The sequence below is a fragment of the Xenopus tropicalis genome, chromosome 1 (genome assembly GCF_000004195.4).
Source record: "Xenopus tropicalis strain Nigerian chromosome 1, UCB_Xtro_10.0, whole genome shotgun sequence".
In the NCBI taxonomy this organism is placed as follows: domain Eukaryota; kingdom Metazoa; phylum Chordata; class Amphibia; order Anura; family Pipidae; genus Xenopus; species Xenopus tropicalis.
Genome location: NC_030677.2, coordinates 199,713,435 through 199,738,941, shown reverse-complemented (window position 1 = coordinate 199,738,941; position 25,507 = coordinate 199,713,435). Strand labels below are relative to the sequence as shown.

Here is a 25,507-nt window from a genome sequence, read left to right as displayed (position 1 = left end):
TTCTGAGTCCTAGTCCAGACTAGGCGTGTCCCTTATGGCAAAAGATGGATTCTCGAAAAAAATTTTGAAAAATTTCTCTTTAATAAAGAAGAAACTCAAATATTGAATTTTTATATAAAGCACTAAAAAGGTAAAAATGAACATCTATGCATATTAACCAGTTGCTATAATATACGCTAATTATTTGAGAATAATTTACCCCTTGAAATTGGAAGTCATTTCCACAAGCACAGTGATTCGCCCTTTAGTGGCGCTCAACAATGCTCAGTCCTTTCTGCCTTTCATTTTAAATCGGGCGCTGCTGCACCTATTGATGCAGGGAAACCCCGGAGCGACCATCACCTCTGGGTTCCCTCAGTGCCCTGAGCCAATCAGCACAGTTCATTTGCACCGGAAGAATAGGGGGCACATGTCACTCACACACAGAATACAAGAAATGACACCAGACAGACCTAGAAAATATTCAGTTGTGTCCATTTTATCAGCACAATTATGTCAAGAGAATCACCTGTTTGTGTCTGAAAAGAAGTCAGAATTCTGGGGAAAAAAACCTGGTGATTAGTGATTGGCGCAATGTTTCGCTATACATGGATTTGCGGCGAATTTCCGTATTTCAACACTGGCAGATTTTTTTGTGAAACGGATGAAAAAATTTGGCGTGGAAAAATTTGTCGCAAAATTGTTGCCCGGGTCAAAAGAATTGTTGTGCATCTAAAGAATTGTCGCAGGAGTCAAGAGAATTGTTGCGGGCGTCAAGAGAATTGTTGCGTGTCTAAAGAATTGTTGCGGGCATGAAGAGAATTGTCGTGCATCAAAAGGATTGTCACGAGCGACAATTTTTTTCTTTTGACATGTGACATTTTCACTGTTCCACTAATTTTTCGCCATTTTGCAAATCTTTTGAAAGAAGCAAAACGGGACAGATTCGTTCATCACCACTGGTGATTGAAATTGCACTTTGCTCACTGCACTGGCTGATGTAAATGAGCCCCGTTGTCTATACTCACAAGGCAGTGCTTAGACTTTGCCTCCAACAAATAGGTATTCTGGATAATGGGTCCCATACCTGTAAATACTTTCAAAATGTATATACAGCAGGAAATACAAACTCAAGTCCAGTTGCACCATACTAAATAAAGGGAACTTTAACAAAAGATATTTTTGAGACATTTTTTCAAACACCCCATCAAACCTTCTGGATATTATAGACAGCCACATCTTGCTGGTTTATATCAACAACTTGCCATATAATTGTCTTTTGGTCCTTCTGCGAATGTTTTGGTACAGAAGGTAATTACTTAATTGACCATTACTCGTTGAAGTAGCAACAGTATCTTTTCCATGTGACTTATATACCCTTTTCTAATGATTAAGTAGACTCATGATCTATGCTGCCTACCTCTGTTAGAAAAAAATCATTTAAAAGTCATTTAATTAGGGAGATGGAATGCTCTTCCCCAGCAAATAGCTGGTAAAAGGCAGCCAGGTACATTAAATGGATAGTGTTGGCCAGGTCATGGCACAATGTCCTCATTTATAATAACAAGTGCTCTTACTAAGCTGAACCCCTTTCAACAATATTAAACATAACTGACGTTATGCAGTAGATTTTGGGTATCTAGTAGAGGGCATTAACCCATTCACTCTCATAGCCAGTGCAAGAGTACATGAGGCTACTATTTAACACAGGAGTCCATTTCATCTAGTCCTATAGTTAAAGAAGCAATAGACTAGTGATCCCCAACCAGTAGCTTGTGAGCAACATGTTTCTTATCAATCCCTTGGATGTTGCTCCCAGTGGCTGCAAAGCAGGTGCTTATTTTTGAATTTGTTGCTTGGGGGCAAGTTTTGGTAGCATAAAAACCAAGTATAATGCCAAACAGAGCCTCCCATAGACTGCCAGTCCATTCACGGGCTACTAAACAGCCAACCATAGCCCTTATTTGGCACACACAGGAACGTTTTCATGCTTGTGTTGCTCCCTAACTGTTTCCACAATTCAATGTGGCTCACTGGTAAAAAAAAAATAAAGGTTGGGGACCCCTGGACTAGACCCTGCAATACAACCAAGCACCATACAGTTATTTATTTCTGCAATCTGCCCATCCAAGGCTACTGTAATGTGAGTGAGTTCAGCTTGAGTTTACAGCCAGCACTGCTAAAAGGCTAATGAAATCAGAAACTGATTTTAAGATTGATGGTAAACCAGAGATAGAAGACTTCAGTATAAGTAACCTAATTCCCAGCACACCGCTCTTTCATGAATTAAAGGCAAACTATCAACATGACCTCTGTGCTTTTATAATCATATTTCATTGTTCATTGTTCGCTTTAGCCTTTAGGAGGCCCATTGGATAGCATTGCTGCCTTGGACCCCCAGGGTATGTACTGAATGAGACACTATCTGCTTTGAGTTTTATATTCTCTGGGGCTGTTCATAAAAGTTGCCAATATATAAAGAAAGGAAGATGAAGAGGGTACTGTGTTTGTCCAGCTTTATCAGATTCTATTAAAAACCTCTCCATGCTATACAGGGAAAACTATAGAATATATGAACCTTTAGAGCACTAGAGAGAAAGGCTGGCCATGTCATGTCATGTCTTGGTTAATATCAGCGGGTATATGTCTTATAAAAGTCTTCCCAACACTCCTGCCATGTTATTGGCCTGGAATTTTCCAATCCCATTCATCTCTCGGAGCTGTGGTCAGCGATACAAACATTCTCAGAACAAATAGGTTTGGTGTTTACTTGTCTCACAATAGTTGCTTGGAAACATGGAGATTCTTTCCTTCTCTCGGACAATTGCAGAAGGGTTTCCAGATGATTATAAAGTCAATGGGGGCAACATTGGCCACTCTGTCACCATGTTTGTGAGCTGCTTAAAAATTGGCATTCCAAGAACATAAAGCTCCGCCTGTGCCATTCAGTTTCCCTTCATAGAGTTCATCAGCTGTAAAGCAATTCCATTGATACTATTGGTTCCAGTTAACTATACACAAACTATGTGTACTTTTTGAACAAGCAGAATATCCAAGGCTATTGTGATACTAATATCTACAGTTAGTATTACTGGTTGTATATATATATATAGTTTATGTATGTGAGTGTATAGATTGGTTAGTATAGGTTGTGTGCTGGGTTTACTCGGATGGGTTGAACTTGATGGACAATGGTCTTTTTTCAACCCTATGTAACTATGTAACTATGTAACTATGTCCATTATCCTTCCAGTTTGAGCAGAGACCCCAAGAGCAGGTCATGTACAAGATGTTTATTTAAACCCAACTGTAATACTTATCACCAAGATCTGATCTCAGACAGGGACATGGTAATTGGAATTGTATTCACCTTTTTCACTGGAAAGTGCTCATCTGAACTAGTTACTATAGATTTATACCGTGTTAAGTAATACTCAGTATAAAAGCAATATATTGCTCTGCATATTTTTTTTTTGTTAAGCATCTTATGATAAAATCAGTAATTTTAAAATTTGTTTTTACAGGTATAGGATCCAGAATGCTCAGTCTGATTTCTGGATAAGCGATCTTTCCATAATTATATCTTAGTTGGGATCAAGTACAGGTACTGTTTTATTATTACAGAGAAAAGGGAATCATTTAACCATGAAATAAACCCAATAGGACTGTTCTGCCCCAATAAGGGGTAATTATATCTTAGTTGGGATCAAGTACAGGTACTATTTTATTATTACAGAGAAAAGGGAATCATTTAACCATTAAATAAACCCAATAGGACTGTTCTGCCCCCAATAAGGGGTAATTATATCTTAGTTGGGATCAAGTACAGGTATTGTTTTATTATTACAGAGAAAAGGGAATCATTTAACCATGAAATAAACCCAATAGGACTGTTCTGCCCCCAATAAGGGGTAATTATATCTTAGTTGGGATCAAGTACAGATACTGTTTTATTATTACAGAGAAAAGGGAATCATTTAACCATTAAATAAACCCAATAGGACTGTTCTGCCCCCAATAAGGGGTAATTATATCTTAGTTGGGATCAAGTACAGATACTGTTTTATTATTACAGAGAAAAGGGAATCATTTAACCATTAAATAAACCCAATAGGACTGTTCTGCCCCCAATAAGGGGTAATTATATCTTAGTTGGGATCAAGTATGTTTTATTATTACAGAGAAAAGGGAATCATTTAACCATGAAATAAACCCAATAGGACTGTTCTGCCCCCAATAAGGGGTAATTATATCTTAGTTGGGATCAAGTATGTTTTATTATTACAGAGAAAATCATTTAAAAAAATTATCTGCTTATAATGGAGTCTGTTATACCAGTTTTGTTTATTCCCGTAATTTGGAACTTTCTGGACAACGGGTTTGCGGACAGTGAATACCATACCCGTATATGGATCAAAATAACTTCAATTAGTTTCCATTTGTCTAAAGGAAAATGAAGAGGTGCATGTACAATAACAGTGTATCCCTTAGCTTTGTTTGCTCTAGCATGCATGAAGATGAACTTGGTGTGAAATGCCAGTCTTGAATAGGATAAATATTTGATATTTCTACTACCACAATCTTGCTTTTCCCCTTCCAGAGTTTCAATTCCTTATTATGAAGGCAGACATAATTCATTAATTTAGCGGTCAAAATGATAGGTAATGGTTTTCCCACTGGTAGCTCTAGGAGGAAAGGCAGCTGAATTGTACAGGGCAATACCATAAAACTGATAGCCTACATATCCCCTGACTAACTGTGCATTTTATTTAGTGTCCTACACATTTTTAGTTCCAGCAACAGCAGGTGAAAAGGGAACCAACCACACTTTGCAGGGAAACGCATTGTCTCCAAAGCCAAAATGTGGCCCTTAGCAACCAGGTCCTTACCAGCCAGTGCCATAGATTCTATGTTCTGTAGAATGCCAGAGTCTTCCATCATCTAGTTTGTACCCAGTCAAGACTCATGGTGCTCTTCTGTTGCTGACTATAAAAAAAGGTTGCTACAAATTGCACAACCATTACTCTACATCAGGGATCCCCGACCAGTAGCTCAGGGGCAACATGTCGCTCCCCAACCCCTTGGGTGTTGCTCTCAGTGCCCCCAAACCAGGGAGTTATTTTTGAATTCCTGACTTGGGGGCAAGTTTTGGTTGAATAAAAACAAGATTTCCTACCAAATAAAGCCCCTGTAAGCTGATAGGGTGCATAGAGGCACCTAATAGCCAATCACAGCCCTTATTTGGCACCTCCATGAACTTTTATGGTGCTTGTGTTGCTCCCCAAGTCTTTTTACATTTGACTGTAGCTCCCGAGTAAGAAAGGTTGGGGACCCCTGCTCTACACAATAAACAAGGCAATAGCACCTGCTTTAAATATACAGTTTCCTAGTGTGTTTTTTTTCTTTGCAATTTGCACCCAACCACAAGTCTTGTAAACAAACCCTTTGGTGGTTAAACATATCTTTTTGTATGTACTGAAGGCTCTATCATTTTCTTCATCATTAAAATGTTCTCACCTTACCTATGGATGAGAAAGCCATCTTGGGCTATACCTAGGTGCTATTAACTAACATTCAACTTTTCTCAATATACTTCCCATATTGTCAGCCCATAAAATATTTCCACATCATTTACCAAATCCCCAATTTAATGGAAAACATTCAATGGAAAAAACAGACAAGATCATCTTCAACTGAATTGAGGCAACAAAAACTCAGAAAACTGCCAGTTTTCAAAACAGCAAAAGAATGTTAGTAAATAGACCCATTATCATATTAGTTTTTACCTTTCAGGGGTCTCAAGAAGCACACAAAGGTCATGGTTTGATCACTACTTTTACAGATGGAGCTCAGATCCCTCCCCCCTCATCCTCAGGCAAAAATGCAACTGTGCTGTATGTTGAATGTGCAGGAAACAATTCAGAGCAAAACATTAACAGCCAGATGTGCCTTCTATTTATTACCCCACTTAGATGGTGTTGAGGTCAGAAAGAAAATTGATAGGTCTAATGGAAAATTTAGAAAATCAATCATACTGTAAGCAGAGGGAAGGAAACACATGTTTTAGGAGAACCACTGAGTAAATTATAAAGCTACTGACAGATGTTTAATAAGGATGCCTTGTATATTGATGCATTCATTAACCTAACTACAAAAAAAACAGAAGATATGATTAAAACTGGCCATAGTGGAACTGAGGAAAGTCAGGTCTCTATGAAAAATGGGATCAACCAAGGGGTCTCATTCATGCCTTTCAAATAAGCATTACATTCATAGCTGAAAGTTATTGTATTTTTGAAAGCCCCATTGAGCTCACCATTTTGATTTCCCTGCAAAGGTGAAGAGCAGCCAAGTCAGCACCCTATATCAGCTCATGCATGGCCAGATTATGTTATGGTATTTATCCAAGAATTTACATCGCTAAGGTCAAGGATGTTGCCTATTACTAAGGTTCCTTCCAGTCACAGTTAAATGTAAAAAGACTTGGAGAGCAACACAAGCACCATAAAAGTTCATGGAGGAGCCAAATAAGGGATAAGATTGGCTATTAGGGGCCTCTATGCACCCTATCAGCTTACAGGGGCTTTATTTGATAGGAAACTTGTTTTTATTCAACCAAAACTTGCCCCCAAGTCAGGAATTCAAACATGAGAACCTATTGTGATACTAATATCTACAGTTAGTATTAGTGGTTGTATTTATAGTTTATGTATGTGAGTGTATAGATTGGTAGGTGTGAGTTGTGTGTGCTGGGTTTACTTGGATGGGTTGAACTTGATGGACTCTGGTCTTTTTTCAACCCTATGTAACTATGTAACTATGTAACCTGCTTTGGGGGCACTGAGAGCAACATCCAAGGGGTCGGTGAGCAACATGTTGCCCCAGAGCCATTGGTTGGGGATCACTGCAACCTTTATCCATTGGTGGGATGCTGGTGGCAAAATAACAACTTGAGTGCCCCAGGCTGGACTTCCCTAACATAATTAATAAGAATACCACACAATGTAATAATATGACATGTAATGGATTCTTGTTGGCAAAACAAAGTTAGGAAGGGCTCTGGAGTACAGAAAGAAGGCTAAGGGACAAGGACCCAGGCAGGGGCTCGGGAATAAGGAATCAGAAAGGGTCTCAGGAATAGGGAAAGGAACAACCAAACAGAACCAGTACTAAGAGCCTACAGTGGCTTGGTTGAGTGTTACACCAGCAGTTCAGAACACAGTCAAATCCAGGATCAAATCCAGACAGATACTGATAATTTGGTGTGATCAGAGATACAACATTAGGTAAGCAAATCCAGACTTTGGCTTAGGGAATTTAGCTAAATAGTAGCACCTTTCCTACTGTGATCTGTAGTACTGACTCCTCTTTGTAGTGGTAGCTGTCTCTCCGCTGATCTGTGGCTGTACGCCCAAACCCCATTAGTGCTTCAATGAATACGTGCACTTTTGAGAAATTATCGGCCAAGAAACCTTGGTTACTTTACCTGTATGCAGCAGCTGTTTCTATACTATAATTTCCATTCACTAAGAACAAAGACAAACCTAAAAGAAGAATGAAAGAGACGCAGAAATTGGCTTTAGCAAAAGTACAGCTCCCAAAGCCATCATTAACCTGGCACCTGAATTCCAGCAGAGAAAATAACATTCCCAGCACCTTTGGGGGTCCCTTTGACGGAATGAATGAGCTACGCCACATCTGTTTTCACACTGTGCTTTGTTAGAAACCAAACACACAGCCAGAAAATGAAAGAGATGCTTTTCACAAGAGAAGAACAAACAGCGGATCCGTTCTGTGCAACTGAATGCTGAGATATGTAGAGCATTTATGTTCATGTTAACTAATGCAAAACACACAGATAACCAGCATCCCTTGGGGCATTTGCACTGAAGAGTCAAACAGAGTTCAAGGGGAATTTGCCGGGTCTCTATTCGCTTATTTTTTTTAAAACTTGTTCATATTATTAAGGTCACATACATGGAATATAATTTATATAAACTGTAAATTTCCCTTAAATATCTAAAATAAGTTGCCCTATGCTGAAAATGGTCACATAGAATCACAAAGCTTCACAACACTGAAACTTTCCTTAGCACCGGTGAGACGCACCTCTAGCCGAGCTTCACAATCAGATTTTTATTGGGGGCCTCAGAAGAAGATAGTAATGAAGACAGAAAAAGAAAGTAGGAAGGGTTTGAAAAGGGAAACGTTAACAAAAAGGAAAACATTATTTATAGGTCAAGGCACATGTATATTTATACATCGCTAACTGGATGTTCCTGTGCAGAGACCCAACTACTGAGCAGGGTTTGAAGGCAAACCAGGGCCCATAAATGTGAAGTATTAATTCACTCTCAATAGAATGTAGGGACCTATAGGGTTAACAGTCTCTATTGTACTGTCACCCACTGTGACCTACAGCACTTATATTTGCCTATTTGTGTCTGTAAGTTACCCTCCCATATAGATTGTAAGCTCTACGGGGCATGGTCCTCCCTCCTCTTGTGTCTTTGACTCTTAACTTATTGCAACTGTACCTTGTATTTACTTGTATTTATTGTTACACTTTGTATTTATCTATTATTATCTTATTAACCCCCTGTTTGTATTAATGTATTCTACTGTACAGTGCTGCGTACATAAGTAGCGCTTTATAAATAAAAATATACATACATACATACATACATGGCTTTACATGCCTACAGCTTTAGTTGCTAGGCCTGAAGGGCCTGTATCACCTTGTGCCTCAACCCTATCATTATAGATCTTTTGAGCAGTGCCCTCTTCACCTCTTCAATAGGTTATTGATTGTTTTATATGTAATTCTGTATGTCCAATGTATAAACCCACTTATTGTACAGCACTGCGGAATATGTTGGCACTTTATAAATGCCATTTGCCCAAAGGTATAGTGACTCTTTTCTGTCACACATTGAAATAGTTCTGGTTGATGGTTGGTGCTCTCTCTTTGCCTGACGAACAGGGTGGATGTCTGATGGGAGCCTGGCGCTTGGGCCTAGTAAAGGGACGGCCTCAAGGGTAGTGAAGTCAAGTATGAAGGCCCCCGTGAGTAAGATATAGTCAAGACAGGATAGTTTCTGTAATAGAACATTCTTGGAAAGTGAGGCAGACAGAAGTAGTAGAGCAGCCTGTGCTCCAACCAGGATTGATAGCTGGAGACGCTCTCCTCTCAGGCAAGAGTGGCCTGTAGTGTAGGGACCATAATACTAAATAGGGATTTAGGTTATGTGTATTCCCTGATCCAATGTGAGGGATCTAGGTCATTTTACAGAGGTCCTGAATGGCATAGTTTTCAGATTTGGGTATTCCCAAGTAATAGGGATGATTCGTTCTTTGGGTCTTTTACAAATATATAGACAGATAGAGATAGATAGATGATAGATAGATAGATAGATAGACAGATAGACAGATAGATAGGATAGATGATAGATGATAGATAGATAGATAGATAGATAGATAGATTAGATAGATAGATAGATAAATAGAGAGTAGTGATAAGCGAATCTGTCCTGTTTCCCTTTGACAAAAAATTTGTGAAATGGCAAAAAAATTGCAAAACCCATTGAAGTCAATAGGCGACAAATGTTACGCACGACAGATTTTACGCAGGTGACATTTTTTACTTTTACTCCAAATGCATTAAAATCAATGAGCATTTTTTGTATCAGCAACATTTTTATCTTGGCGACTTTTTTGTCTCAGACGGGCATGTCATTTCAGGAAGGGCAAGGTTTAATAATGGCATTCAGCCGTCTGTTATCTGCATAATATAGGAGAGCATCCAGCAGGCAGTAATTGAATTAAATGTGAGAAAGTTACAGACTACAAAAGAGACTGCTGAGCATTTGAGTATAAACCGTTAAACCTTTGCGTAATTTACTCAGCAAGCCCATAACCCACTGAAATCAAATGAAAACCAGGAGTAGAATCCCCCCTAGATACCAGGAGTGGCACCTCCTAACAGCAGGAAGGCTGTCAATTTTGACATCCCAGGTTAAACACTGTGAGTTTGAACATCCATTTTAATTCATTCCTAATCTGCTGAGCAGTAGAGATTTGTCGACTGTCTCACTGAGTTTATTAAAGGAGAACAAAACCCTGAAAATTAATATGGCTAAAAATGTCATATTTGTTTATACTGAACTTACTGCACCAGCCTGTAGTTTCAGCATCTCAATAGCAGCCATGATCCAGGACTATAAACTTGTCACAGGAGCTCCCCATCTTGGAAAGTGTCTGTGACCCTGCACATGCTCAGTGGGCTCTGGGCAGCTGTTAAGGAGCCAAGCTTAGGGGTTGTCTCAATTATCAAGCAGAAAATGAGTCTGTCTGACAAGCTGATGCTACAGGGCTGATTATTAAAGTCTGATGCTAGTTGCACTGGTTTCTGAGCTGCCATTTAGTACTTATCTGTATTAATTACTAATCAGCATTATATTGTGACATTTAGATTCTATATACACTGTATAATGTGAGTGGGTCCCTAGGTAAGTGACAGCAGCACAAAACAAGTGCTGGGAATCAGCAGAAAAGAAGATGGGGGGCTACTGGGGGCATCTTTGGGGGCACAGATCTTCCCTGTTAAAGTACAGAAGCCAGAAACATAATGTACAACATTTCTGCCCTACTTCTTTAGTTAGGCTTTAGTTCTCATTTAATGCCTACCTTCAAACAAGGTATTGAACTGGGATTAATCATTTCATATCTTAATTTATGATCCCACTGAATTCATTTTAAAGAGACACTGTACAGTCACATGATAAAAGGTAAACATGGAAGAGCACATCCTGATGGAAACTATGGCGAATGGGATGATGTTTGTCTATGAATCCATAGATGTTATATATAAAAATGGTCAAAACCAGCAACCTGTACCAACCAATTTACTCTTATCATTATAACTGCAGTCATAGGACACTGCTGATTAGTTGCCATGGGTTACAGGACAAAAGGGCAAACACTCAGGATACTGCGGATTAAACTCTGGATTATAGAAATACTTACTCCCATTACCAATTGTGACAAAGCATTTGTATCAGTCTCAATCAATAGTCTGTTACACAAAAGGGAACTTTAGGGTTGGCGGAGGGTTAATTCAACAGTTTCTTATACAATGCAAACAGATAGAGCTGACCACTCCCAGTATTCCAGTTCTAAGTGCTATAAACCCCCTTTTTGGTTCTTATTTCAGAACCATTCCACCTAAATTAGGACCATTGAGATGTATGAGGCATAAGGTGCAGAAGGCAGCTTTGGTGAGCATCAGCCAGCCTTGTATTTGCTCCCGTTGGGGACAGGTAGGGGATAGGAAGAAGGAAGGATACATGCTTCCACCCATCCCTTATGAATACAGCACCTGCAGAAATTCAAGCTTTGTGGAAAGTAGTGTGCAAATTGGAAAAAAATGGCACATTGCCTCTATTTTTGGACTTTGCACCTTGCTTACTGTCTTAGCGAATCAGACAAATATTCTGCATAATTGGTTCCCAGGTATTCAATCCCATTGCATTAAATTATGGTCACTGCTAAGTGATACGAAATCAATTAGCCCAGCTGGCTACTATTAGGCTAAGGTCCTACGGAGCAAGTTAGCCCCCCGCGATAGATACTGAGGGACTAACCGCTTCTAAATGCCTTTCCACCAGCAGCAAGAGGAGTCAATGGTGGAAAGGTCTATGTATCGCTTGCTGAAGTTGCACAAAGTTGTCTGCAGGAGGAAACTTGGGACTTCGGTAAATCGAAGCGATGCGTAGAACTTCCCACTGGGGACTTTATTGTTGCGGGTGGAAAGGCATTTTGGAGCGGTTAGTTGCTCACAGTAGCACAGATCTATCGTGGGACATTAGCCTTAAAGAACATGTAAACCCCACACACAAACCCCACACACAAAAAGCCTCTTTGAAATCTTTAAATACTCAACACTCCGGTTGTTCAAAGGTTAATAGTAAGGCAACAGTATCCCCTTAATTTCCTTCTCCTCCTGTAACCCACTCTGCCCCCTCTCTCAGGAATTTACTTTGGCTGTTGGCACCTGGGCATGCTCAGTTCTTCCCAGCTCAGATTACTAAACACACCCTCCAGTCTAGCAGCCAGTAAAGATATGGCATTGCTGGTTCCCATAGAAACTCTGCTTTAAATGCCTGCTCCTATTTTTTTCTCCTAACCTTCTCTCCTGAGCTCAGCTTAATTGTTTCAGTGTTCAATCCAAGCAGAACTTTTTATCAAAGTAAGTTCTGCCTGTGTGAGCCTGCATTCTTGATAAAATGTACACTGAATAGGGTTATTTGTGCAGGTATGCTGTTTGCAGATTTAAATGTAACTGATAATGTGTCGGAGGGAATATGGCCACCGGGTGAAAGCTGCTATTGGTTAGAGGAAAATGTGATGGTGCTGGCAAACAGAGGGGATATATGCAGTACACATGATGCCATTTGGGCCGGGGAGATGTATGATATATGTTGTAATAAAATGTAGGCTTTACATGTCCTTTAAAATGAGTAGAAAAGAAGGGGCGTGGCCAAGACGCGGATGAGACCGGACGTGTAAGTGCAGCTCTGCTCCCTGAACCGTTACTAAACCGGCTATAAAGGAAAAGAACCGGCGAATATAGAGCGATCCTCTTATACTCACATCAGCGATGCCTGTGAGAGGGAACAAGAAACCGCCCCAGCAGGACTTGACTCCTTTTCTGGCCAAAGCAAAACAGACGCCGCCTAAGACACAAGATGGCGCCGAATCCTCCGAGCCTACTGCACAGGAGAGTAATTCTGAATCGGAAGATACGGAAACGGCAAACCTGGCTCCAGTAACTGTGAGTGTAATGAAAAAGCTACTCTCTGATTTCAAAAGCTCACTAAATGCAGATATAAATGAAGCCATCCATTTACTACGCACGGATGTGCAAAGTATTGGCCAAAGAGTAAACAGTTTGGAACAAGCAGTGGATGAGGTGCGCGGCACCCAAAACCAATATTCTGACTGTTTAAACTCATTTAATAAGCAATTACTAGCCATGAAAGATAAAACGGCTGACATAGAGGATCGCGCAAGAAGGAATAATGTGCGTATTAGAGGTATCCCAGAACAAATAACTCAAGAAGAGTTACCTTCATATTTCCACGCTTTATTATCTACAGTTTTGCCGAATCTCGTTCCCACTGAACTAATGATTGACCGAATCCATAGGATTCCTAAACCAAAAAATCTCTCTATTGACACTCCAAGGGATACAATTGTCCGGATTCACTTTTACACAACTAAGGACCGTCTACTTAACCATTTCAGGTCCAAAGCACAACTGCCCCCGCAATACCAAAATTTACACATATATGCTGATTTATCAGCCCATACTCTGCTCCGCAGGAAAGAATTTTCAATGACTACAAATATACTACGTAACCATGGCATAGTTTACAAATGGGGCTTCCCAGTGAAACTTATTATTCTCAGGAATGGATCCCAACATCTGTTTTCAACCCCTAAAGAAGCCATAGCAGCCTTAACGGATTGGGGCCTAACAGATCTGCAAATGGATATCTCTACACCGAAAATACCTAAAAAAAGGTCACTGGACTGGTCAACAGTTTCTCCTCGAAAGGATAAGCAACAGCAACGACCAGCTCCAACCTGAGGAAACCCTTAGTTTATAATGCGCATTGTTCAACTAAAATGGGTGAACCTCTTTCACTAAAGATAACATGAACGATGTGATTTTATTAATAAGGTTCAGGTAGCAATTTCTGTTTTATATATATTACATATTTGTGCTTGGTCCCCAACCTTCCCTATATGTTTGGTTTTTTGGATGTATTATCTTATCTGGATAGGGGTAGGTCGGGCTTAACCTGGATTTCTCCCCCCCACTGGCTGGATTGTGCAGCTATAGCACCAGCCTGATTTGGCTGTACAGAGCGCCCAAGCAAGCCCTTAGTGCTGCAGTTGGGCAGTTATTTACTTGTTTAGAGCTTTACTTAAAGTTTTTCTTTTTCTCTTCTTTTCTCTTCTTTTAGTACTTTTATTTTCTCTGTTGGTTGTATTTTCTTAAGCGGTCAAGTCGTAATATTAGTTTACTGAAATATTGTGATATCTTTTTACTTTATTCCATTTCTCCTGTCCCAACTAGACATGCAACTACACATAGTTTCAATAAACGCTAAAGGACTTAACAGTCCTGAGAAAAGGAAAACTGTGCTTAATTGGGCAAGAGATTCAAAAATCGATATCCTCTGCCTGCAAGAAACCCATTTCAAAGCCCAGTCACACACAATCTTTAAATCTGCTTTTTATACTGAAGCCTTCTATGCTAACGCTCCAGTCAAAAAAAACGGTGTTGCCATATTAATAAGAAATTCGATTCCGATATCAGTCAAGGAAACATTCCAAGATCCTAAGGGTAGATTTTTATTGTTAAATTTTGAACTATATGCACATAAGTATTCTATTCTCAATATATATGCACCAAATGCACGCCAAGTTAAATTTGTAAATAAAGCGCTTAAACTACTCCCAGATGCTTTTTTAGATCACAGACAAGTTATAGTCTTAGGAGACTTTAATATAGCTCCAGACCCCTATTTAGATAAATTCCCAATCCCTAGAGGACAAGCATTACGCACGCCTCTGAATTTAGCAAAAGGCCTAAAGCAAGCGATCAAAAAGTATGCCCTATACGATGCATGGAGAGCTGCTCATCCCGCTGAAAAAGATTTTACATATTTCTCTCATGTGCATTTATCTCACTCTCGTATTGACTTGATTTTGTTAGATCCTTTCCTTTTACAAAATATGGACAAAGTGTATATAGGCATTGCCACCTGGTCGGACCATGCCCCCGTGGGTTTGCGGCTTAATTTAACAGCAGTTCCCTCCCCTAATATCTCATGGAAACTAAACAATTCAATTTTATCTAACCCAAAAAATCTAGAATATTTAACTAAACTCACTGAGGACTTTAAATCTTTTAACCCTTCATCGGATTATAGTCCTGACTTATTATGGTGTACTTATAAGGCTTTTATAAGAGGTCACATTATATCCCTAACTTCCGAGCAAAAAAAAAAGAGACAAAAAATATTATTTGAGCTTAATGCTCAACTCTCTACAGAATTATCCCAACTTAAGAAAAAACCCACGGAGGCAAACTCCCAAAAGGTGACAATGCTAAAACGGAAAATAAATGACATAAATGCTGAAAAAATGGCGTACCAACTATTGATACTGAAGCAAAAATATTATTCAGATGATAACAAATGTGGAAGACTGCTGACCAATAAACTTAGAGAAGCAAGAGCGAAAACAAGAATAGAAGCTATCAAAACTAAAGATGGCAAAACATTAACTAACCCAACACAAATTGCACAAGAATTTGCTAATTATTACTCTACTCTTTATAATCTCAGCAAGGACCCACACACAGCTCAACCGACACAAACAAATATTGAAAACTTCCTAGCCTCTCTCTCTCTACCAACACTAACGCAACAACATAAAGATACCTTAAGCCAACCCTTCTCAGCAAATGAAGTTTTACAAGCAATTAAAATTTTGAAAAATAACAAGGCCCCTGGTCCTGATGGGTTTTCTAATAATTTTTACAAAAAGCTTGTCTCCAGTATTTCCCCATTGCTTACGCAACTGTTTAACAATTTAAGCACTAACCGTTCTCCTCGCTCAGAATTATTCCAAGCCACTATAACTACGATACCGAAACCAGGGAAAGATCCCAATTTAGTAACCAATTATAGGCCAATTTCCCTATTAAACTCAGATATAAAAATTTACGCAAAAATATTAGCCACTAGATTAAATCCTTTATTAAAGACACTTATAGTGAACGACCAGGTGGGCTTTGTTCCATCCAGGCAAGCCCCGGACAATACAAGGAAAATAATTAACATTGCCCTACACGCCAATTCTAATAAAATACCATGCCTGCTTTTATCATTAGATGCTGAAAAAGCATTTGACCGAGTAGCTTGGCCATACCTTAAAGCGGTTCTAATTAAATTTGGATTCCCCGACTTTTTCCTAAATAGCACCCTGGCCTTATACACCAAACCCTCCGCTAAAATACTCACAAACGGTTTTAACTCAGCCCCCTTTTTCTTAACCAATGGAACCAGACAAGGTTGCCCACTTTCTCCACTGATATTTGCCCTTATTATGGAACCCTTAGCTGAAACTATACGTAATTCCCCACTGATCCAAGGATACACAATTGGCACTCATGTTTGTAAAACTTCATTATTTGCAGATGATGTTATCATTACAATGACAGATCCTATTAACTCCTTACCGGCCCTATTTCAAATACTCCAACAATTTTCCCTTGTCTCTTACTATAAAATCAACACTACTAAAACAGAAGCCCTCCCGATATGGGTACCAAACCATACTTTGGTGAAATTGAAGTCATTATACAAATTTGAATGGCAGCAGTCTTCCATTAAATATTTGGGTATTCATGTTAGTTTTTCTGTGAAAAACCTGTATAAAGATAATTTTGCACCTATGTTCTCCAAATTCCAAAAACTTACCCAGGACTGGATGTATAAAGATATTTCATGGCTAGGACGCCTGGCAGCAATTAAGTGCAACTTGTTACCTAAAATTTTAAATTTATTCAGAACTATACCAATCCATATTCCGGCCAAATTTTTTACATCGCTACAAGGTCTACTAACCAAATTTATTTGGCAAAAACAGAAACCCAGGATAGCATACAGCACTATGTCAAACTCAAAAAGGAAAGGTGGTTTAGCATTGCCCAACCTCAAAAAGTATTACCAGGCTTGCCATCTCAATTTCCTACAACGATTTTTTGACACCATCAATCCCCCCCAATGGTTATCTCAAGAATTTTCAGCTACACCTACTACAGGTACTCCAATTACTTCTGCCATCTGGATTCCCCCTAAACTGCGGCAGGGGAAACAAGATTACCTACCGACTACAGAAGCCTCACTAAAAATTTGGGACTCTTTAATTCATAACGACAATCTGAAGAACGGCCTTTACCCACATTTCCCCATAGTAGGGTTTCAACAATTAATAGATAATTTGAACCTAAATGCATGGATGCAAACAAATATTACAGCCTTTGCAGACCTGTTCCAAAAGAGCATATACCAGCCCTTCTCATACCTTCGGAGTAAGTTCAAAGTCCCAAATACTACATTTTTAACCTACTTGCAACTCTCTAGTTACTTAAAAACCAATTCGCTACAGAAACTTAAAGCCTTATCAACAGACCAAGAAAGACTTTTTAACTTATTAAAGCATCCTTCAAAAATTTCGCAATATTATGCTCTGCTTTTGGAAATGAACCCCCAAGAGATAAGTTCCTACATGAAAAAGTGGGAATCTGAAATTAATACAGCAATAGAGCCTATCGACTGGAATAAAGCCTTCTCTACTCTCTTTTCCTCAATCAGCTCAATCCGTCTTCTGGAAACCAGTGTGAAATTAATGTACAGATGGTACATGACCCCAGCAAGACTGTACAGAATTTTCCCGGCTACCGCATCTAACAAATGTTGGAGAAATTGCAACCAAATTGGAACGCTCACTCATATATGGTGGGACTGCCCTGTGATATCGCAATTTTGGCTTACAATATTCCCCATCCTTTCAGAGCTATTTCGGATCGATATTCCAACCTCTCCTAGACTGGCCCTCCTTAATCTAGATTTAGACCATATTCCCTGGAACAAAAAACGGCTCCTAATTCATATCCTAGCTGCAACGCGTTTATTGATAGCAAGATGCTGGAAGTCGACCACGACTCCTTCACTAAAAGAGGTAACTATAATTCTCAACAACCACAGCATCTTGGAATACTTCAATGCTAGAAATAATCACCTTCTGCACAAATACCACGCAAAATGGGACTTATGGAATAACAGCAAGTATGTAGGGGAAAATCCATTAGGAATTTTCTTTGAAAAATGTCTCTGCTGTTAGGCCTTGGATGCACCTAAATAATTGATATACTATTTGTTGATATGCTTTTTTATGCGCCTTGACTACTTTTCTTTTCTTGCCCTTTTTATTTTCTTTTTCACTTCTTTACCCTATCCTTCTGTTAGATCTGTTTAGTTGTTTAGTTGTAGATAGTTAAAAAATAAAAAACTGGTGAAACTGTGTTTAGTGTTCACCTACCTGCTATGGAAACAACACAACAGTGTTACATCATATTCTAGTGCTTTGGGCACGTTTTGTACCTTGTTTCTTTATACTTCATATGGTATAATGTAAGATCAATGTAACTTTTTTTTTTATGTTAATTTCATTTTATTCACCAATAAAAACAATAAATAATAAAAAAAAAAATGAGTAGAAAAAATTAAGTCTAATGTGACAAAACTCAGAATTCTAATACCCAAAGTGCTTGTTTGGCTTGTTATTATCCTCCAAATCATTGTGAGTGAAAAAGAAGTGACATTTGCAAAGTAACTGAAAATGAATAGGATTTATTCTTTGCCTTGCTTACTTGCTTGTGTTGCTTTTATCTCTGGTCATTTTAGGGCTACATTTGACAGAAAAATTACACAGGGATTCTAATTTGAGAAAAAGAACTGAGAGAACAAGAACATTCCCCCCAGCCTTTATGGAACACCTTTGATTATATTTGATTTCCATTTCCACAACCTTTGGAAATAACGTTAAAGGCCGGTGAGCACTATGGCTGAAAGGGATAACGTGACCTAGATGTTGGAGCACAGGTTGTTTCTATACTTGTACATTGTGTTTGTTAGAAGCCATGTAGGGCACACGCTTGAAATAATCTTTTATACATTTTACAGTGTCCTGGAAGTATTAATATCTACCTCACTCACAGGCACTGCTGAACATTTAACATATTAGGGCTGATTCACTAAAGTGCGAAATAACGAGCGCTATTTATAGCGTGCATTAAAAATTTTATCGCGTCTAAATTTTTGCGACTTTTCGCATGATTCAGTGTAAGCATACTTGCGCTATTTTACGCGCGATATTGCATGCGTTATTTAGCTCGCGAAGACTATTTTCGTGCGGTATTTGCCGGTACATGCGCTAAATAACGCTCGCGTTTAGTCGCCGCATATAAATAGTGCATATAAATTGTCGCCGCATATAAATAGTAGCATAAAAATAGTAGCCACATATGAATAGTGTATATAAATAGTAGCCACATATGAATAGTGTATATAAATAGTAGCATATAAATAGTAGCCACATATGAATAGTGTATATAAATAGTAGCATATAAATAGTAGCCACATATGAATAGTGTATATAAATAGTAGCATATAAATAGTAGCCACATATGAATAGTGTATATAAATAGTAGCATATAAATAGTAGCCACATATGAATAGTGTATATAAATAGTAGCATATAAATAGTAGCCACATATGAATAGTGTATATAAATAGTAGCATATAAATAGTAGCCACATATGAATAGTGTATATAAATAGTAGCATATAAATAGTAGCCACATATGAATAGTGTATATAAATAGTGCATATAAATAGTAGCCACATATGAATAGTGTATATAAATAGTAGCATATAAATAGTAGCCACATATGAATAGTGTATATAAATAGTAGCATATAAATAGTAGCCACATATGAATAGTGTATATAAATAGTAGCCACATAGGAATAGTGTATATAAATAGTAGCATATAAATAGTAGCCACATATGAATAGTGTATATAAATAGTAGCATATAAATAGTAGCCACATATGAATAGTGTATATAAATAGTAGCCACATATGAATAGTGTATATAAATAGTAGCATATAAATAGTAGCCACATATGAATAGTGTATATAAATAGTAGCATATAAATAGTAGCCACATATGAATAGTGTATATAAATAGTAGCCACATATAAATGGTAGCATATAAATAGTAGCCACATATAAATGGTAGCATATAAATGGTAGCCACATATAAATGGTAGCATATAAATGGTAGCATATAAATAGTAGCCACATATAAATGGTAGCAAATAAATGGTAGCATATAAATAGTAGCCACATATAAATGGTAGCATATAAATAGTAGCCACATATAAATGGTAGCATATAAATGGTAGCCACATATAAATGGTAGCATATAAATGGTAGCATATAAATAGTAGCCACATATAAATGGTAGCAAATAAATGGTAGCATATAAATAGTAGCCACATATAAATGGCAGCCACATATAAATGGCAGCCACATATAAATGGTAGCATATAAATAGTAGCCACATATAAATGGTAGCATATAAATGGTAACATATGAATGGTAGCATATAAATGGTAGCATATAAATAGTAGATGCTTATAAATAGTAGCCACTAGTGATGAGCAAATGTGTTCTGGTTTCTTTAGTGAAAAATTCACAAATCTTTCGAAAGATCCACGAAACAGCAAAAATGTTGTGCGGCCAAAAAAAATTGTTGCCCACGACTATTATTCTTTGACGCCTGTGTCAATTTTTAACGTGCGGTGAATTTTTGCGTCGCGGATATTTTCATGCGTTTTGCCATTGGCAGATTGTTTTGCGAAACGCATGAAAAAATTTGCTGCGGAAAAATTTGCCGCACGTCCAAAAATTCGCTGCGAATCCATGCCTGGCGAAACATTTCATCACTTGTAGCCAAATATAAATAGTCATGCGAATAAACACACGCCATGTTAGCCATACACGCCAATACTTGCAGAAAATTACTGTATTAAAAATGCCCATTTCCCTGCAAACTGGCGGCTGCATCACTCTAGGGGAAACACAGACTTGAATAAATCCCACTGCAAAGTCCATATTGTGTTGCCAAAAGCTCATTAACTGTACTTTTCTATAATTTATCGCCTGCCTGAAGTAGGTGTTAATTTTCACATAGACCAATGCGATATTTGAAGTGTTTGTGAATCATGCGATCGTATTCTTTTCAGCACGAAAATTAACGCATGCGTTAAAACTAACGCATGCGGTCGCGCGAAAATTAACGCAACTTAACGCCCGTGATAATACTATAGTGAATCGCGCGCTAATTATCGCGTCTATTTTAACGCAAAAAAGTGAATCAACCCCATTATATTATCCAACCTGTAGCCAGAGCTGCCCAAAAACTGTGGCACCCAGGGCAAGGTGGTTATCTGCCCCACCAAACTACCGGTTTACCCCCTGCAAGTAAGGGTTGGTGACATAAGAGGTGACAGTGGAGGGTTAAGGAAAAACAAGGAGCTGGTTAAATGGCTGCAACTTCAATAGTGACTGCAATTTTTTTACCCACAATCATGCAAAAAGAGAGGCGGACTGATCAGTGCACATTCACACATTCCCTGGTCCCCTGTTTCATAAGTAAATTATCTATGCTAGTGCATGTAGTTACAAAAACAGGGGTTTTTAGTTACAAAATTATGATCATAAGATTGGTAAGCCACCATACCACGTCAAGGTAAACCCCGTACTTACTTATGAAACAGGGGACCAGGGAATGTGCATTGATCAATCCCCCTCTCTTTTTGTATGCTTGTAGTTAATTTGGCCAGATCAGTCGCACGTCCATTGTATTTGTATACTCTATTTAGCCTTGGTGTGCTCCCACAAACCCCTTCTGTGTATTTTAGCAGAGGTATTCTGCAGGAAGAATGGCCAAACTTCCATGTGGGTGCAGCACCCCCACACCCATCCCTTTATTGGTGGTCTTATGCCTTTAAAAAAATGGGTGTTGGTTAATGGGCAGTCTTCTCCTTTACAAGCCGCAAGTGGGGGAGGATTAAGCCTGTAGAACCAGGCAATCTCTCTCTATAAAAGCTGAAGGCATGGGAGTGACTAAGCCCTCTGACTCAAACCAACCCCCAGGTCAAGAATGGCTACTTTGCACAGGAGTGCCAGCCTTTGAAAAATATGACCAGAGGTCAATAGATAGGACCACCATACGGGGTTTACCTTGAAGTGGTATGGTGGCTTACCAATCTTATGATCATAATTTTGTAACTAAAAACCCCTGTTTTTGTAAACACATGCACTAGCATGGACAATTTACTTATGAAACAGGGGACCAGGGAATGTGCATTGATCAATCCCCCTCTCTTTTTTGTATACTTGTAGTTAATTTGGCCAGGTCAGTCACAATTCCATTGTATTGGTATATTCTATTTAGCCTTGGAGTGCTCCCACAACCCCTTTCTGTGTATCTATATAATTTTTTTACCCATAATGCAGAGGGAACACTGTGGCTTGTAGGTGGTTGCTGAGTGCCAATAAGTGTACAATTCATGAGAGAAAGCAAGGAGGACACAAGGAGGAAGGGGCCACATGAGAAAGTCTGAAAGACAGGTTCCAGGGCCAAGGAAGCAGAAGACTAAGAGACAGGTTCCAGGGGCAAGGCAGCAGAAGACTGAGAGACAGGTTCAAGGGCCAAGGCAGCAGAAGACTGAGGGACAGGTTCCAGGGCCAAGGCAGCAGAAGACTGAGAGACAGGTGCCATGGCCAAGGCAGCAGAAGACTGAGAGACAGGTCCCAGGGCCAAGGCAGCAGAAGACTGAGGGACAGGTTCCAGGGCCAAGGCAGCAGAAGACTGAGAGAAAGGTGCCTGGGGCAAGGCAGCAGAAGACTGAGAGACAGATGCCTGGGGCAAGGTAGCAGAAGACTGAGAGAAAGGTGCCTGGGGAAAGGCAGCAGAAGACTGAGAGACAGGTGCGAGGGGCAAGGCAGCAGAAGACTGAGAGACAGTTGCCTGGGACAAGGCAGCAGAAGACTGAGAGACAGGTGCCAGGGGCAAGGTAGCAGGAGACTGAGAGACAGGTGCCTGGGGCAATCAGCAGAAGACTGAGAGAAAGGTGCCTGGGGAAAGGCAGCAGAAGACTGAGAGACAGGTGCGAGGGGCAAGGCAGCAGAAGACTGAGAGACAGGTGCCTGGGGAAAGGCAGCAGAAGACTGAGAGAAAGGTGCCTGGGGCAAGGTAGCAGAAAACTGAGAGACAGGTGCCAGGGGCAAGGCAGCAGACGACTGAGAGACAGGTGCCTGGGGCAAGGCAGCAGAAGACTGAGAGAAAGGTGCCTGGGGCAAGGTAGCAGAAGACTGAGAGACAGGTGCCTGGGGCAATCAGCAGAAGACTGAGAGAAAGGTGCCTGGGGAAAGGCAGCAGAAGACTGAGAGACAGGTGCGAGGGGCAAGGCAGCAGAAGACTGAGAGACAGGTGCCTGGGGAAAGGCAGCAGAAGACTGAGAGAAAGGTGCCTGGGGCAAGGTAGCAGAAAACTGAGAGACAGGTGCCAGGGGCAAGGCAGCAGACGACTGAGAGACAGGTGCCTGGGGCAAGGTAGCAGAAGTCTGAGAGACAGGTGCCTGGGGCAAGTCAGCAGAAGACTGAGAGAAAGGTGCCTGGGGCAAGGTAGCAGAAGTCTGAGAGACAGGTGCCAGGGGAAAGGCATCCTGACTGCTACCCAACAGACCTCTTTTGTGGTCTGAACCCTTTGAACCAGCAAATAAACCCACAGATCCTACTAGGCTCTTGGGTGCACCCACCCATCACTAGTTTACACGTTTGTATTACCGAAGCTTCTCATCACTGTTTACTGTTTGCCATGTCCCCTGGGGGCTATGCCAAGACACTGGCTGTGAGATGATTACAAGAGAACAGGATGGGTATGGGGGAGAGAAGAGTGCTTGCGGTTAGCTAGTCAGGGAACAATGGAGACTTATTCAAAGCTGAAACTGAAACTGCAATTCAGTCAGTGAAAACTACAAAGAAGTGATTAATAAACTCACCTCCATCTGACTAATGCAAATAACAACCTGAATAGGACTTCAATTAACCATAATTAATTAAGCGCTGCTGATATGTCCCTGCATAAGGATATGCCATATTGCTGTATTAGGAGACAATCCCATGCTTCTTTGCCTTCTACGTTCTCTGTATATTTAGACATTTCTACCGCTCTGCTCAAAGAATTCTAAACAGGAAAACACAGCATGCCTTCCAAACCAAAGTCCACAGCAAGAACCCTTATGTCAACAGAAAACGTCTGTCTCTTTAATGCTGAGATACTAATTTCACTGAAGTAGAAAGCAGAACATCTGTTCCGCGGAAGGACGGAAGCGTAGCGGCACATCTCCAGCTGCAGCGCTGCCAACAACCAAACCATCTCTGTGTCACAATGTGCACGTTTCCCTTATATTCCAACAATCTCCAGAGAAAAGAATAATGTTAGCCTCTTACCAATCCATTGCACACACTAATAGCAGCAACACCGCCTCCGACGTGCGCCCGTTGCGCCGTGCCGATGAGATGGCATCCATTCCCCAACTGTGGGGAAATCCGTGCATGGCTGGAATTTCCATTTCTTCTTTCAAGTATAAAATTATCCGAGAGGAATCCGTCCCTGAATGTCAGGTTAAAAAACAGGTTGTGGGTTTTGTGGTGAATTCTGTAATGTATTGCTTGAGAGGCGACGCTACGTTTTCTTCGGTGCTGTAAGTTGTAGGACAGAAAGTTTCCTTTCTCATCGACTTTCACCGGCTCGACAACTTCGAAGGCCAATGGTAAGGAATGGTCCAAGTGCTCTGAAAAATAACCAGATGGTCAGAGTGAGATGCAAGGGCACAGTAATGCATTGACATGATCATAACGTCAGCCATAAATAGTGCAAACTCTACGGGGGGAAATCACAAAAATGTCGGTAAAGGAAAAATGTCCTAAAAATGTATTATTATTATTAACATTTATTTATAAAGCGCCAACATATCCCGCAGCGCTGTACAATAAGTGGGTTACATACATTGGACATACAGAGTAACATATAAAGCAATCAGTAACCGATACAAAAGGTGAAGAGGGCCCTGCCCAAAAGAGCTTACAATCTACAAGATTGTGTGCCAACTTATTTACAGACCAATTTTCAATCATTTTTCTGCTTCTACCAACAATTTTCAAAAATGTAATTAAAAAGTGGGCGTGGATACTGTGTATGACATTTTTTTGAGACATGTTTTATGCCAAAATGTCTCCACTAGTGATGAGCGAATCTTTCCCGTTTTGCTTTGCTAAAAAATTAAAAAAAAAAAAAAACAACAGGAAAAGTCGCGAATAGGAGAAAAATCAGCGAAACGCATTTGTGGCGTGTTTTTTTGTAATGTGTCTTTTTTTTATGCAACCGCACCCAATTTGACGTGACCACAACTTTTTTTTGACGTGCAACAAATTATTCCATGGTGAATTTCTGCGGTTTTGCGAAACAATTTACCAATGGCAAAATGCGGATCCACGCCTGGCAAAAAAGTTTACTCATCACTAGTCTCCACCACAACAAAAATGTCAGGAAAATAATATTGATATTATAATTTGGCTGTATAAAGAAACATTTTTCACAGCGCCATAACAACAAATTTTTACATTTGGTGACATTACAACAAATCCATAAAATGATAAGACACCTTCTGTGAATTTGTTATGCTTACGACACTTTGAGAACTGTGTACTTACAGATACTTTTAGAATTTCCCCCCTAGGGTCTATTTGGCAC

The 25,507-nt window shown here is 39.7% G+C and overlaps 1 protein-coding gene across 2 annotated transcripts in view; it reads right to left on the bottom strand.

Moving 5' to 3' along the window:
• The window catches only part of adamts12 (ADAM metallopeptidase with thrombospondin type 1 motif 12), a 340,375-nt gene that overhangs the window by 302,964 nt on the left and 11,904 nt on the right, over positions 1–25,507 (bottom strand). For both annotated transcript variants that reach the window (XM_031894766.1, XM_018090830.2), the window contains exon 2: positions 24,205–24,548. In XM_031894766.1, the coding sequence (XP_031750626.1) occupies positions 24,205–24,548 (344 nt within the window). The remainder of the gene's footprint in view (positions 1–24,204; positions 24,549–25,507) is intronic.